The 14,919-nt window shown below is 39.7% G+C and overlaps 1 protein-coding gene across 3 annotated transcripts in view; it reads right to left on the reverse strand.

Annotated features, from left to right (window-relative positions):
- Nucleotides 1-2,134: 2,134 nt before the first annotated feature.
- The window catches only part of tgm2l (transglutaminase 2, like), a 31,305-nt gene continuing 18,520 nt past the window's right edge, over nucleotides 2,135-14,919 (reverse strand). For 2 of the 3 annotated variants that reach the window (XM_043707130.1, XM_043707129.1), the window contains 5 exons: nucleotides 14,260-14,502; nucleotides 12,431-12,697; nucleotides 9,294-9,454; nucleotides 6,892-7,028; nucleotides 2,135-2,671 (listed from right to left, as the gene is read on the reverse strand). In XM_043707130.1, the coding sequence (XP_043563065.1) occupies nucleotides 2,521-2,671; nucleotides 6,892-7,028; nucleotides 9,294-9,454; nucleotides 12,431-12,697; nucleotides 14,260-14,502 (959 nt within the window). In that variant the 3' untranslated portion in view covers nucleotides 2,135-2,520. The remainder of the gene's footprint in view (nucleotides 2,672-6,891; nucleotides 7,029-9,293; nucleotides 9,455-12,430; nucleotides 12,698-14,259; nucleotides 14,503-14,919) is intronic. The other variant, XM_043707131.1, reaches the window with a different exon arrangement.

Here is a 14,919-nt window from a genome sequence, read left to right on the forward strand (position 1 = left end):
AGTCGATCTATCCTGTCTGTCCCTGACATATGCTTCCTTCTTTTTCTTAACCAAACCCTCAATTTCTTTAGTCATCCAGCATTCCCTATACCTACCAGCCTTTCCTTTCACCCTGACAGGAATATACTTTCTCTGGATTCTTGTTATCTCATTTCTGAAGGCTTCCCATTTTCTAGCCATCCCTTTACCTGCAAACATCTGCCTCCAATCAGCTTTTGAAAGTTCTTGCCTAATCCCATCAAAATTGGCCTTCCTCCAATTTAGAACTTCAACTTTTAGATCTGGTCTATCCTTTTCCATCACTATTTTAAAGTGCTCCCCCACTGACACCTCAGTCACCTGCCCCGCCTTATTTCCTAAGAGTAGTTCAAGTTTTGCACCTTCTCTAGTAGGTACATCCACATACTGAATCAGAAAATTGTCTTGTATGCACTTAAGAAATTCCTCTCCAGTGATGGGTAGATGCAGGTGTGAGGTGATGGTAATAGGTCGGAGGGGAGGGTGGAGCAGGTAGGTGGGAAGGAATATATTCTTTACTGGACTGTAATGTCAATCCTTCAACTATGTTATAACTATCTTATTTCTAATATTTTTTAGACGTCAAGTAATGCCACTACTTTTCCTTTTATTCCTCTTTTGTATCCAAGATTTGTACCTGGACTTGTACAATGGCTCCATTAGAGGCAGGCGTTGTAAAAAGCTTTCACTGTACTTCTGTACTGGAATATATGTGACAATAAAAGGATATTCTAGACTATTATATACTAGATATAATGTATGTAAAACTGTTGTTCTTCCAGAGACATTTCCTGTCAAATACAACTATTGAATCACACAAATGTCACGTTACTCAACTTAAGATCGCGTTTGGTGCTTGCATTAATCACATTTATTAAAGTAGTCAGCCTACTATGTGATAAAATCTGAATCATGCTTGAACAATTGAAGCTGCCCATCTATTGAGAAACAATACTAATTACATAAAATATGGAAGGAAAGCATTTCCGTGGTGACAGGAAAGCGATGAGGAATGGGATTTGCTGAGTTGTTCTTGCAGAGTCAGCACAGTCTACATGTTCTCTTTATGTACTGGAAACATTCTATGTTCCATTATATTTCAGGAACATCTCATATTGATGTGATTCTTGACTGAACAACAGAATTCTTCCTTCTGATCCAGAGCCACTCCATACAGCGTGCCGAGACATGAGTTCAGTTCTTGCAATACTGGGCTGATATCTATCAGGTTACTAGCCTCTGATGGGAGCAGAGTGCCATCAAAACTAGACAATTATCAGCTGAAAGTCCTGTCCACTTCATATTATAGCAACAGCCCAAGCCATGAGCTGCCAAATTAAAACTGAATGGCAAAACTGGGTCATCGCTGGGTACAGAGAGGAAGAAGAACCTTTTAAGAGAAAGCTATTCTCGGTTAAAAGATGGAAAAATGAGGGAATTGCTTGACTCTCAAAGGCTTTCCGTAACAGTCTTTTCTGAGCAGTCATTATAAAGTAGCAACACTCTAATGTACGCTTTCTCCCAACAGGGCTTTGCTCAATCTCCTCTCAGTTTGTAGACAGAATGTCAGAGCCATCAAATCCCCCAGCACCCAATCACCCCATCAAGAACATAGAGTCTCATCTCTCCTAGCTTAAACAGAAAGCAAAAAAATCCCAGAAAAATGGATAAACATCCTGACATAACAGAGAATGGCATAATAATTACATAATATATATTTACATATACATCCCCTTACCTTCTATATAAACTGGTTTCTTTCTAAAGGAAGACCTAATTATCTTTTTAACTCTTAGTTGTTTCATTCTTTGTTTGCATAGCTTTCACAAGCAAAAGAAAATCCATAACTGTCAGCAGATAAACTCAAGACTCAAGTCAATACTTTGCAAAACTTGAGTACTCCACGACATGTTGAACTTTTGATGATCTGAAGTGGATTTCCACTATCACTAAAAAAATCACTTCTCTATTACAGACTGTATGAGAACAGAAAAGGCTGGAAAATCTCAGCAGGTTAAGTAGCATTCATGGAGAGAGAAAGAGAAAATATTTCAGGCTGATGACTCTTCATCAACACTCTGAAGAAAGGTCATTGATCTGAAACACTAACCCTGCTTTTGTCCACAGATGCTACCTGATCTGCTGAGATTTTCCACCTTAGGTTCTTATTTAAGATTTCCAGCAACCTCAGTGTTTGTACTGCTTTCTACATCACCATGTGACAAATGTGAGCAGAAAGCTGAATATCTGGTTTGCTACTCTTTGCATTAAAGCTTTCTGTTAGTTTTAAGCAAATATTGTCCGATGCATGTAGCATGGAAACTATCTTATCCCTTAATACAACATTGTCAGTGCACTGTTGGGTAGCTAAAGCACTAGCGACAGTAATTTTAATCAACATTTGAAACTAGCAACCACATGTTCTGTTAGACTAAAGAGATAAGATTCCTAGCTGATTCATCCACGGATTAAAATACTTAATAAAATACCAGAGGCTGTCAGTTAAGCCCGTCTGACAATAATTTTGGTGGAACCTTTAACATCGTGAAGTCTGCTGCTGTCAAAATCCACCATCAGTTTCCGTAAGCCTGTCTTGTTTGGTGTGAAGGATACATTCACCACCACCTCTTGTCCAGGATGGATTGCTGTGGTACTTCAGTTGTTTAGAAAGAGAAGAAATAAACAGAAGCAAGGGAAATGTTAAGAGGGTTTCTTCTAATGGGGGAGGGGGGGGGTTCTAATGAAATCAAAATCATGTAAAATGATCAAATGGATCACATTTGATTTGTGAAATGCATATATATATATTTTATATATATAGATATATATGATGCAGATGTACATTCCCTTGCATAGGATTGCATACAATTACCTTATCATTATTTACATTGGAAACACACAGTTATCATCTAAAATATATAGTGAGAAACAGTGGGAAAAAAATTTCATAGAGACATAAATATTGAAAGCATAAGACCAATTAATGACCTATGTTTAATCTTCTTTTGGAAATTCATTCATATGGCATACTTAGAGGAAGCTGAAAGTGACACTGATATAGAGTCACAGTCACGTACAGAACCAGACCAACTTGTCCACGCCAACCGCCCTAAATTAATCAAGTCCCATTTGCCAGCACTTGGCGCATATCCCTCTCAACCCTTCCAATTCATGTACCCATCCAGATGCCTTTTAAATTGCATTGTAATTGTACCAGCCTCCACCACTTCCTCTGGCAGCTCATTCCATACACGTACCACCCTCTCTGTGAAAACATTGTCCCTTAGGTCCCTTTTATATCTTTCCACTCTAAGCTTAAACCTACGCCTCTCTAGTTTTTGACTCACCACCCTGGGGAAAAGACCTTGGCTATTCATCCTATCCATGCCCCTCATGATTTTGTAAACCTCTGTAAGGTCACCCCTCAGACTCCACACTCCAGGGAAAATTGAATGAAACTGCTCCAGTATTGGGTGGATATAGATCTATATCAGCTTCCCACATCAACAAGAATAGCCTCATTTTCACACACTTAAAATCATGTATGGATTGAATTTGATTATGACCTACACTCAGAAATATTGAACTTATAAAGACAGTAATGAATGCTGCCTTTTCTTGGGCAGTCTTCGAAGATAGGATGGGGGAAGGTAAGATAAGAAGCAGTTGGATTGAAAGAGTCACAATAGCCGTGATTAGAAATAAAGATAGAAATAAGTAGATAGTATCTGAGGACGCCTTTGTTTTTCTTTTTAACTTTTGGCACAGCTGGGATTGTCTAGGTGGGAGACTGAGTGGCAGCCTGCTGAGTTGATTTGGAGTGGAGAAGCTGGGTTGCACAACTTGCAGGGCTGACTATATAGCATAGTAACAAGATTCGATAAAATCTTTCTACTGCTCTGGCTTCAGGCTAAGCCTGGACCTTAGAGGTCAAAAGTAATTTTACGGCTACAGTTCTTCCCTTGCAACGTATTCAATAGCTTTTTTGTGACAAGAAAATGTAAAACGAAATGGCAGAATCCTTCAATTAAATTGTGTAAATGGTTCTACATCAATCACTGGGAAAATGGAGCCCTGTGTCAGTGTGTCATTGTGTACTGGGCTAGTTGAGAGCTTCATTGGCTTGTTCTAATGTGTACAATAGAATGAAGTGGCACAAAGTCCCTTACAGTGTCTGCAGCACAATGCCAACAGCCCAGGATCTCAACACCCTATTGCAATGTATGTAACAAATTGATGAAGGTTCTGGTATTTCGTCCCTCTTGTCAAAACAAAAAGCTGATAGGATGAAATGGCTCTGGCAATCAGATTATTTGCACTGTGTGTTGCAGAAGACAGAGTGACATACAACATGACAACTTTGTCCCCATGATTCTCCATGTAATTAATTCTCAAAATCAATTGGAGAACAGAACAGCAAAGTGGTAGGCACCTCCTGATAGTAACAGAGGATAATGGTTTCAGTATTAAAAGATAGCGATGTGGAAATGCAATGTGATATAAATGACAAACAACGCAAGACAATATTCAAAGACTCTGGCACATAGTTTCCAGCAGATAATCACAAAACATCACCAATAACAGGAAGGCAATACCTTATCTGCTTTCTGAAGTTAATTTTAAAAACAAACAGAACTAGGCTAACAGGTGGGTCAGAATAAATCCAGCACACGTCTCATTTGGATTTGAGCTTAGCTTTGAGAAATGAAAAGGCTGTGTCCAATTCATGGCACCAATTAACAATTGTCAAAATATAATTTTTTTTATCATTGCATTTTAAACATACACATACATAGACAGGGCTGGTATTCTAATTCACATTACACAGCAGCTTTTGTTTCAAACCCCACTGAAATACACTGCTGATCATTCACATTAGCCTTCATTGTGGTATTACTGAAACCATCTCTATAATGTCACCCGATCAGTTACTTTGGCAATGGCCAGCAGGTGGCAGTGCTTGCTTACACAGTGTCTAAAAGATGCCAGGACATGGAACAATCTACAGAGACACAGGTACTCTAACCTACACTGTCACAGTGACACAGGTACTCTAACCTGCACCATCACACAGACACAGGTACTCTAACCTACACTATTGTACAGACACAGGTACTCTAACCTATACTGTCACAGAGACACAGGTATCTTAATTGCACCATTATACAGAATATTGTCTTGAGTTGTTTGTCATTTATATCACATTGCATTTCCACATCATTTAATACCGAAACCACTATCTTCTGTTACTGTCAGGAGGTGCCTACTACTTTGCTGTTCTGTTCTCTGATTGATATTGAGAATTAATTACATGGAGAATCATGGGGACAAAGTACATACAGACACAGGTACTCTAACCTGCCCCATTATACAGATAGATATTCTAACATGCGCATCATTATACACATACAGGTACTCTAACCTGCCCCATTATACAGATACAGATATTCTAACATGCATCATTATACACATACAGGTACTCTAACCTGCCCCATTATACAGATACAGATATTCTAACATGCATCATTATACACATACAGGTACTCTAACCTGCCCCATTATACAGATACAGATATTCTAACATGCATCATTATACACATACAGGTACTCTAACCTGCCCCATTATACAGATACAGATATTCTAACATGCATCATTATACACATACAGGTACTCTAACCTGCCCCATTATACAGATACAGATATTCTAACATGCATCATTATACACATACAGGTACTCTAACCTGCCCCATTATACAGATACAGATATTCTAACATGCATCATTATACACATACAGGTACTCTAACCTGCCCCATTATACAGATACAGATATTCTAACATGCATCATTATACACATACAGGTACTCTAACCTGCCCCATTATACAGATACAGATATTCTAACATGCATCATTATACACATACAGGTACTCTAACCTGCACCATTATACAGACACGGGTACTCTAATATACACCATTATACAGACACAGGTACTCTAACCTACACCATTATGCAGACAGGTACTCTAATCTGCATCATTATATAGACACAGGTAGTCTAACCTGCACTATTATACAGACACAGGTACTCTAATCTACACCATTACACAGACACAGATTCTCTAACCTGCACTATTATATAGATACAGATATTTTAGCCTACACCATTAAGCAGACACAGGTACTGTAAACTACAGTGTCACAGAAACACAGGTACTCTAACCTGCACCATTATACAGACACAGGTACTCTAACCAAGCAGTTATACAGACATACATACTCTAACCTGCACCATTATACTGACACAGGTACTCTAGCCTATACCATTATGCAGACACAGGTACTCTAGCCTACACCATTATGCAGACACAGGTATGCTATTCTGCAAAGTCATAGATACACAGGTAGTCTAAACTGCACCATTATACACACACACAGGTACTCTAATCTACACTATTATATAGACACAGGTACTCTAACCTTCACTGTCACAGAGACAGACTCTAACTGCACCATTATACAGACACAAGTACTCTAACCTGCACTATTATACAAACACAGGTACTCTAACTTGTATTAATCACCCACACAGAAAGGAACTGTTCACCTGTAACATCTCGGACACACACAGCGACTGTTCACCTGTAACATCTCAGACACACACAGGGACTGTTCACCTGTAACATCCTATATTTTGATTTGTTTGACTAATATGAAAAAGGATAGCTATTAAAAATATTCATTTCCATCTCTGAAGATTAGCAACATTGGTAATAATGGCAAGTCTCTGATGATGATTAGTTACCACCCAATATCTAATAGTCACATTCCAACACATCTCTGTTATTTACGGTGATATTAGTGTTTGTTACTCACGGAGACTTAATTTCCTGGAGATGTGTGAGCCCAGTGCCCTCCACACTGAAGATGCCGTCAGTTAATGTGATGGGAAGAGGATTTGCAAACTTTATTTGGACAGTTAACTCCCGATGCAGGATTGGTTCACCAATTACCTAGAACAAGGCAAGACTGTTTCAGACATTTTCATCCATTCCATTTGAAATTAATGTTTTTAATCAGTATCTAACTTGTAACATTTTATTAGGAGTGCTTGAAACCAAATAAGTCCTGTATGACTTTGTATATAATCAAATTGGTAAAAATGGGCCCTGACATAAATCTGGGAGAAAAGTCTTCTTCGATGTTGTTTTTATGCTCAAAAATCAGGTTTCCATCTGCGTGCCTCCATAATGTCAAGACTTACATTAAAGACCATTGATAATGATTGCATCTATATTACAAGATGGTTTAGCTGTAATGTCACTGGTTTAGTACTCCAGACAGCCAGGTTAATGTCCCAGAAATAAAATCAAAAGTGCTAGAGAAACTCAGCATGTCTGGCAGCATCTGTGGAGAAAGAAACAGAGTTAACGTTCAGAGTCCAGTACGACCCTTGTTCATAACTCTCGTAGGCATAAGTTCAAATTTCATCACAGTGACACGAGGAAGTTAAATTTAGGCCACAAAAATCAAGTGAAAGTAATGGTGACCATGAGACTATCATTGATTCAAAGCCCATCTGCTTCACTCAGGTCCTTTAGGGAGGATGTCTGGCATTGTTATCTCTACATGACTCCAGACCTACAGCAAAGTGGGTGACTCCTAACCACCTCCCACTCACCCCGCCACCCTCCCACTCACCCCGCAAACCCCACCCCCGACACCTTGAAAATAGCCCAGCAAACTACTCCATTTTGGTCACAAATACTACTCTAACAGAGACACACATACCCCATGAAATAAAAAGATATAGATACATTTTGTACAATGATAATATCCTGTTCAAAACAGATACAGAAAAGTACATTTTAGCATCAATTGCGTCCCAGTCAGTTGAGAGTTTAAACATATTCAGACTTGTTCACCATGCAATAGCGGTGATGTGCTTTTTAAATACCAAACCTAGCTATCAACATTTTGTAACACAATCCATCTACAAATACTATAAACTCATTTTACTGCTAAAATAACTTGTCAATATTTTAAAGATCATGTAACTGCCCTGGAGGACCACACATGTAGAGCTAATGCAATGTGTAAATAGCTGCTTGTTATTTACTGTGTCTTGCGTTTTAAGTTGAAAATTATATTGATGATTTTGTACGAGGTTACAGAGGTATTTTTAGCTTATGCCTTTTCGCCTGGATTGTCTTCAACATATTAAATGCAAAAACCTGGAAAATATCTTGAAAAACCCAGGATATTAAAATCAACAATAATACTCACCTCAAAAATACTTTTATTTAAAGGATCTAATTTTACTCTTATGGTAAGGAAAGTTCACATGCTCATTTAATAATCTGCTGATAAAGATGCAGGACCAAGCAATTTTGCAACCTACAATTCCTAAGATTATTTTTTTGTCATTGTGAGAAAAAAGCTTATAGTATGATAATTAGCTTTTTACCACTACTCAAGCCATCTATGACCACTTGACTTGCAATTAATACATCTCCCAGTGTTAGCTCCGTCACAGACAGCAGTGTTTGTGACAAACATTCCACGATATTTATCTGACCTGACTTGGCCAGTGGGTTTTGTATGTGTTATTAACACAACCTTAAAGGCACAGACTCTAGATTTTCAGAAGAACCAATATGTAACATAATCCTCTGTGCACATCATCAGCACTTGTTTTTCATTTGATGTCTCATATCTCTTGATATTTAAATTCTTATCACAACCTAGCAACACATAGCCATAGCTAGTGGTTTCTGTAGCTCATTTCTGACTAACTTCAGCTCAAGGGTAAAACAGATGTTGTTGCTTCTTTACACTAATTGCAGCAATCACTTATGTGCTTACTTTAGCTTTGGACTCTTGACAACTCCGTCTAAAATAACTTAAATACGCTATTGTTTAATGTTCTGTGATTCAGCTGTAAATAAAACCATTTTCTTACTCTTCAAACCTTCTGTCAGCGTACATGTGGAAAAATAAATAAAATAAATGAAAAGCAAGCGGAGTAGAACATGGCATTCAAAAGTAGCGACCTCACTCTGATCTGATGCTGCAAAGCTACCCAGATGGGGGCAGAAAAGGATTCCACTAGTTAAAACAAACCTGGAGCTGTACACATGCGTTGTTACGAGAAGAATCATATGTCTTTCAAAATGGAAAATGTGTCCACTGCTGGGTTTAAACATCATCATCACATGTCACTTGAAAGAAACTATGAACCTGTTTTTCTCACCAACTCTGAGGGATCTCATGGTTACCTTCACAGTGAGCCGAGGCAGATTCAGGGCGATGTCGCACTCCTTGAGACTCACTTCAGATGTGCCTTTAGGGATTAGCACGGCTGTCATTCGAATTAAGTTGTGCTCAGAGAGATGTTCACCATAGTCTCTATATTTCAGTCTCAAAACTTCTTTCTGAACTAACAAAAGCAAAGACAAATAACTAGTTTGTTCCACAGAACCATTCCTGCATTTGTTGAAGCAAATGATCAGTAGGCCATGAGATACAGGAGCAGAATTAGGCCATTCAGCCCATCGGGTCTGCTCCACCATTTGATCATGGCTGATATACTTCTCAACCCCATTCTCCTGCCTTCTACCTGTAACCCTTGATCCTCTTACTAAACAACTCATCAATTTGAGTATGATAAAACACTCAATGACTTGGCCCCCACAGCTCTCTGAGGCAATGAGTTCCATAGATTCACCACCCTTTGGCTGAGGAAATTCCTCCTTGTCTCAGTTCTGAGGATTGTCCCTTTACTCTGAGGCTGTGCCCTTGGGCCCTAGTCTCTCCTACTAGTGAAAATATCTCCTCTACGTTCACTTTATCCAGGCCTCTCAGAATCCTGTTAAGATTCAGTCAGATCCCCCTTATCCTTCTAAACTCTGTTCAGCACAGACTCAGAGTCTTCAATGACTCCTCCAATGACAAGCCCTTCACAGCCAGGATTCCAGTAAATCCCTTTTGCACCCTCTCCAATGCCAATGTATCCTTCCTTAATACAGGGTCCAAAACTGCTCACAATATTCCAAACACGGTCTTTCCAGAGCCTTTCACAACCTCTGCAGCACACCTCTGATCGAAGAACCAGTTGCAAATATACCAGTGAAAACATTTTTGAAAAGATAAGTACAAGTTTGAGGGTATTTCCTGCTGTGTGCCCTCAGGGTTGAGAGAGGGGAGTTGTGGGGCTGGGGAGGATGGTTGTGAAGAAAGTAGCTGTGTGGCAGGCAGCTAGTTTTGAAACTGAGTAACAGACACATACCCAAGTCAGCTTAGACGAGATGGGACCATTCACCACAGCAGATTCGCTGCCGCCGATTAGCCACTGCCCTTTGACCACCGAGGACGCTTAGCCACCGCAAGTAAGTCGTATATTTTGAATATTGGTGGTATATAAAATTGTCGTTATATTGGTTAAGGTTGTGCTTGTGTTGTTTCAGTAACAACGTATTTTCGTTATAGGAGTGTTTTTAAGCTTGTATTTTTGGAACAGGAATTTTTAGTATGAAAACAGAAATTATTAGTAAACGTGGAAATAAGTAGTTTTACCATGATGGTCTTATATATATTTTTGAAAAACTATCCAAGAGTGATTCAAGTATTAAGTTTTGGCGATGTGATAAAAGGGGCCGATGTAACGAATAGATCCACACGAAGAGTGGCACTGTGATAAAAACAATAAATGGACACACACATTCTCCTTCTGCAGCAAGTGTCCAAGTTGCGAAAGTGAAAACGTCGTGCAGACGAATCGCAGGAAGTATCTCGTGTTCTTATTAACGAATGTGGAGCTAATGTCCCTCAGTCAGCCCGAGCGTGTTTACCGACGACAAGCAGCACGAGGAAAGTGATTTGACGAAAAAGGAGTGATATTAGTTTAGCGCCACCAAACCCTACTGATCTTCAGCATTTGGTGATTCCAATTAGATACAAAGTGTATAAGCCGGATAACAGAGCAGAAGAAAAATTAATGATAGTGCAAAAGGGGCGTGATTTATATATGGAACAGCTGAGAGCGCGTTACCCACCACAAATAATAGAATGTATGGCGGCCCGGGTGTCCTTGGAGAAGGAGCACGCGGTGTCCACCAACACCCTGGAGGAGTTCAGGGAGAGGTGGGTGCCGCAGGGAGTGGAGTGCATCATTTCTCCCTCCAATTCTATTTTGATTTAGTCCCTACCCTCCCCCTCACTGTTTTGATCACACAGCACTGCCCTTTGATGTGAAGGGCAGTGTTTGTCACTGGCCACCCGGGTGTTTTCCTATCTTCCTGGTGGTGGAATTTGAATAAAGATTCGTGCACTTTGTGTCTTTCACTGTGTCTCACACCTGCACACACACACCATGGGTGCTGGGGGAAAAAATAAGCACTTAAAAAAAAAATTTAAAAAATAGAATGTATGGTAGTGTGGCTCGTCCTTTGGGTTGACAACGGAATGAGGACATGCCACAACCCAAGGGACGAGCCACACTACCGTACATCAAAAACATTTCTGAACTGACAGCCAGACTACTGCGACCGCTAGGACTCATAACAGCTCACAAACCAACAGCCACCCTCAGACAACAACTCACCAGGACGAAGGACCCGATACCCAGCATGAGCAAAACCAATGTAGTGTACAAAATCCCATGCAAGGACTGCACAAAACACTATATAGGACAAACAGGAAGACAGCTAACGATCCGCATCCATGAACATCAACTAGCCACGAAACGACACGACCTGGAACTGACAACCGGAAGCGGCAGATACAAATCACTATAAATGCCGGAGGAAACAACACAGAAGCGCTTCACAGGAGGCTCCCAAGCACTGAGGATGTCACCTAGACAGGGGACGAAACGTCTGCAACACAAATTCCCAGCTCGGCGAACAGAACCACAACAACGACCACCCGACCTACAAATCTTCTCCCAAACTTTAAACAATAATGTTTGGTAGGTTATTCAACCATACATCACTTTCCAGATAAATTTTAAACGCGTTAACCAAGCATCATCACAAACTATTAAAAAGTACTTTATGTATGCAGTTATCAAAAAGGCACAGCAATTATATCAGAGTAGCATGTTTCATCTTTAGATCAGAAGTGATGCTTGATAGTTTAATTCCTGACCAGCAATAACATTGGATCTGCCCTTGACAAGATGCAAGAGAAGTGCAGTGCCTTGTCTCTCCAACTTCCCATTCTCCCTGGGGGAATACATTGCTGACTGTTCCTTACCTCCTTAGCACAGTAAGCATTCTAGACTCACTGCACCTATTTCATTCTCGGCTTACAGAATTTCAGGTTCAAACTCTAAACCATGGCACCATAAAAGCAAACATTTACTGTAATGAGCTTAAATACAGTCACTCACATTTTAGTAGAAAACTACAGTTACCTGTGGCAGCTTTTAATGTAAATGTAGTTGATCTCTTGCTGAATTGTGTTAAAATAAACCCATTATATGTTATAGTGGTTGCAGACAGTGTTAAATGGATATCTTTGTCCATAAAACCATTGTTTACAATGCTGAAGTAAATGTCAAAATCACTTCCAAGGATTGGCTGAGCATATTTAATGCTGATCCTTAAATCATTTTCCTGAATGTTGGCAGATCTGATTTTCATTCCGGCTTTGCTGTAGACTTCCCGTTCCTTTGTAGAACCTGTGAAATGGAAGACACTGTTAACCTTGTGAGGTAATGAGAAATGGAGTTAGGTGTAGAGTCAGGGGTAGGGAGTTGATAGCAGAAGGTAAGGTGAAAGTGATGGAAATAGCCCCTACGTTTTTCTACATTGTTTGGGGAACAGTGATGCTAAGACCCTGTAGCTGCAGGGCGCACACTTGTTTATAAATTGGAAGTCCATTCAGAAACAACAATGATTAATTACAGTGAGCCTGTAATCAATGTGACCCAGTTTAACATACAATTCTAGTTCTGAAGAACAGGCTGTGGATCTAAAATGTTAACTCTGTTTTCTCTCCACACCTGATGCGTTTCTCTCGCAATTTCAGATTTCTTGCATCTGCAGTTCTTTGTTTAATTCATGTTGTTTGCCAACTAATTAAGCTGAGTCTTGAAGTCATCTTGGTCTAATTTGTCCACAACCACCTCATGAAGGAGCAACACTCTGAAAGCTAGTGCTTCCAAATAAACTTGTTGGACTGTAACCTGGTGTTGTGTGATTTTTAACTTAGTCTAATTGACCTACAAATTAATGCAATTGGATACTATAATTGCTTCCGTATTACTCTACTTCTATCATTTTGTGTATTCACTACTGTTTTGAATATGAACAAGATCAATAGTGCAACAATTATGGACCCAAATTGATAGTTGACATTAAATTTAGAATTTAAAAAATTATAAAAATTGAGAGAAGATACTCATTGAATCAAGATAAGCATTATGTTTTCAATTGAGTCTTCTCACTCCCAGTTTCCAGACAATGTTATTATACAAGGGAATGACATCTGTTAAAATAGTGATCTAACTTAGTCAAACAACTTATATTTATGTAGCAACATTAACACAGTAAAACAACTCAAACTGCTACGTAAAAGAACAACCAATAAAAACATCTTTGACCAAATAGATACCTAGATAGATTAGGTAAAGCTGGTAAAAGCAATGATTAAGACCAGGTAGCGGAAAACATGGCAGTCAACTGTGGAACATCTATAATCTTCGATAAGCAAACAGCCAGATTTGGAGATCTGTAAAGATCTTGAAGGAACATAGGACAAGATTAAACTATCAGAATATGGGGTCTGGGGGTTGGAAAACAAGGATAAGGATTTTAGAATTGAGGTATTGTCAGATCAAGAGCCAGCAATCTGCTCAGAAGTGCTGGGTTAATGAGACTTGGAGTAATTGAAAGTATCGACAGCAGAGTTTTGGAAGAATGCAAATTTACATAGGATGGAAGATGGGAGGGATGAATTCAATTGAGGAAGAATGATTGGACAGAACAGCTTATCAGTTGTACATATTTGTTGACTCTTCACACTGCAATAATGGAGTCAATTTTAACCTAAGCAACCTGTTTGTACACTGATGGGATTGAGTTCAATTCTGGTTTTCATTCCCATTTGATTTATACCTCGTCATCATCGCAACCAGCTTCCACCTAATCTCACATGCTTACAAACCTTGCATTCAAATTAGTCCAATATTTTTCTCATCTAACAACCCTATTAGTAGTGTGAGCAGTAAAAATGCCCTACCCTCTGGGTATTTGTAATCATGTGTTAAGTCCTCTCGTTCATCTGTGTAGGCACTTTTTGTAATGATCTGCTTTCCCACTTGGTGGTATTTGACTCCCAACTCTTGTTTTGATCCATCTTTATTTACCAGCCAGTAAACCACATCTGCATTGACCTCGGCGAAGATGAACGCAGCATCATATTTCACATCTACATGACCTTCTTTAATTGCTTTGACAGGGCAAGGACCGCAGCAGTAAATGCCTGAAAGGATAATGACACCACTATAAGACACTGGAGGAATGCTTTCTGGGCCATTTTGTACCTTTGATCCTGTTCCAGTCCTGAGGTTTGATTAGATTAGATTACTTAGAGTGTGGAAACAGGCCCTTTGGCCTAACAAGTCCACACCCCACCCGCCGAAGCACACCCACCCAGACCCATTCCCCGACATTTACCCCGTCACCTAACACTACGGGCAATTTAGCATGGCCAATTCACCTCACCTGCACATTTTTGGACTGTGGGAGGAAACCGGAGCACCCGGAGGAAACCCACGCAGACACAGGGAGAATGTGCAAACTCCACACAGTCAGTCGCCTGAGGTGGGAATTGAACCCGACTCTCTGGCGCTGTGAGGCAGCAGTGCTAACCACTATGCCACCGTGCCGCCCATTTGCT

This window comes from Chiloscyllium plagiosum, chromosome 17 (genome assembly GCF_004010195.1).
Source record: "Chiloscyllium plagiosum isolate BGI_BamShark_2017 chromosome 17, ASM401019v2, whole genome shotgun sequence".
In the NCBI taxonomy this organism is placed as follows: Eukaryota; Metazoa; Chordata; class Chondrichthyes; order Orectolobiformes; family Hemiscylliidae; genus Chiloscyllium; species Chiloscyllium plagiosum.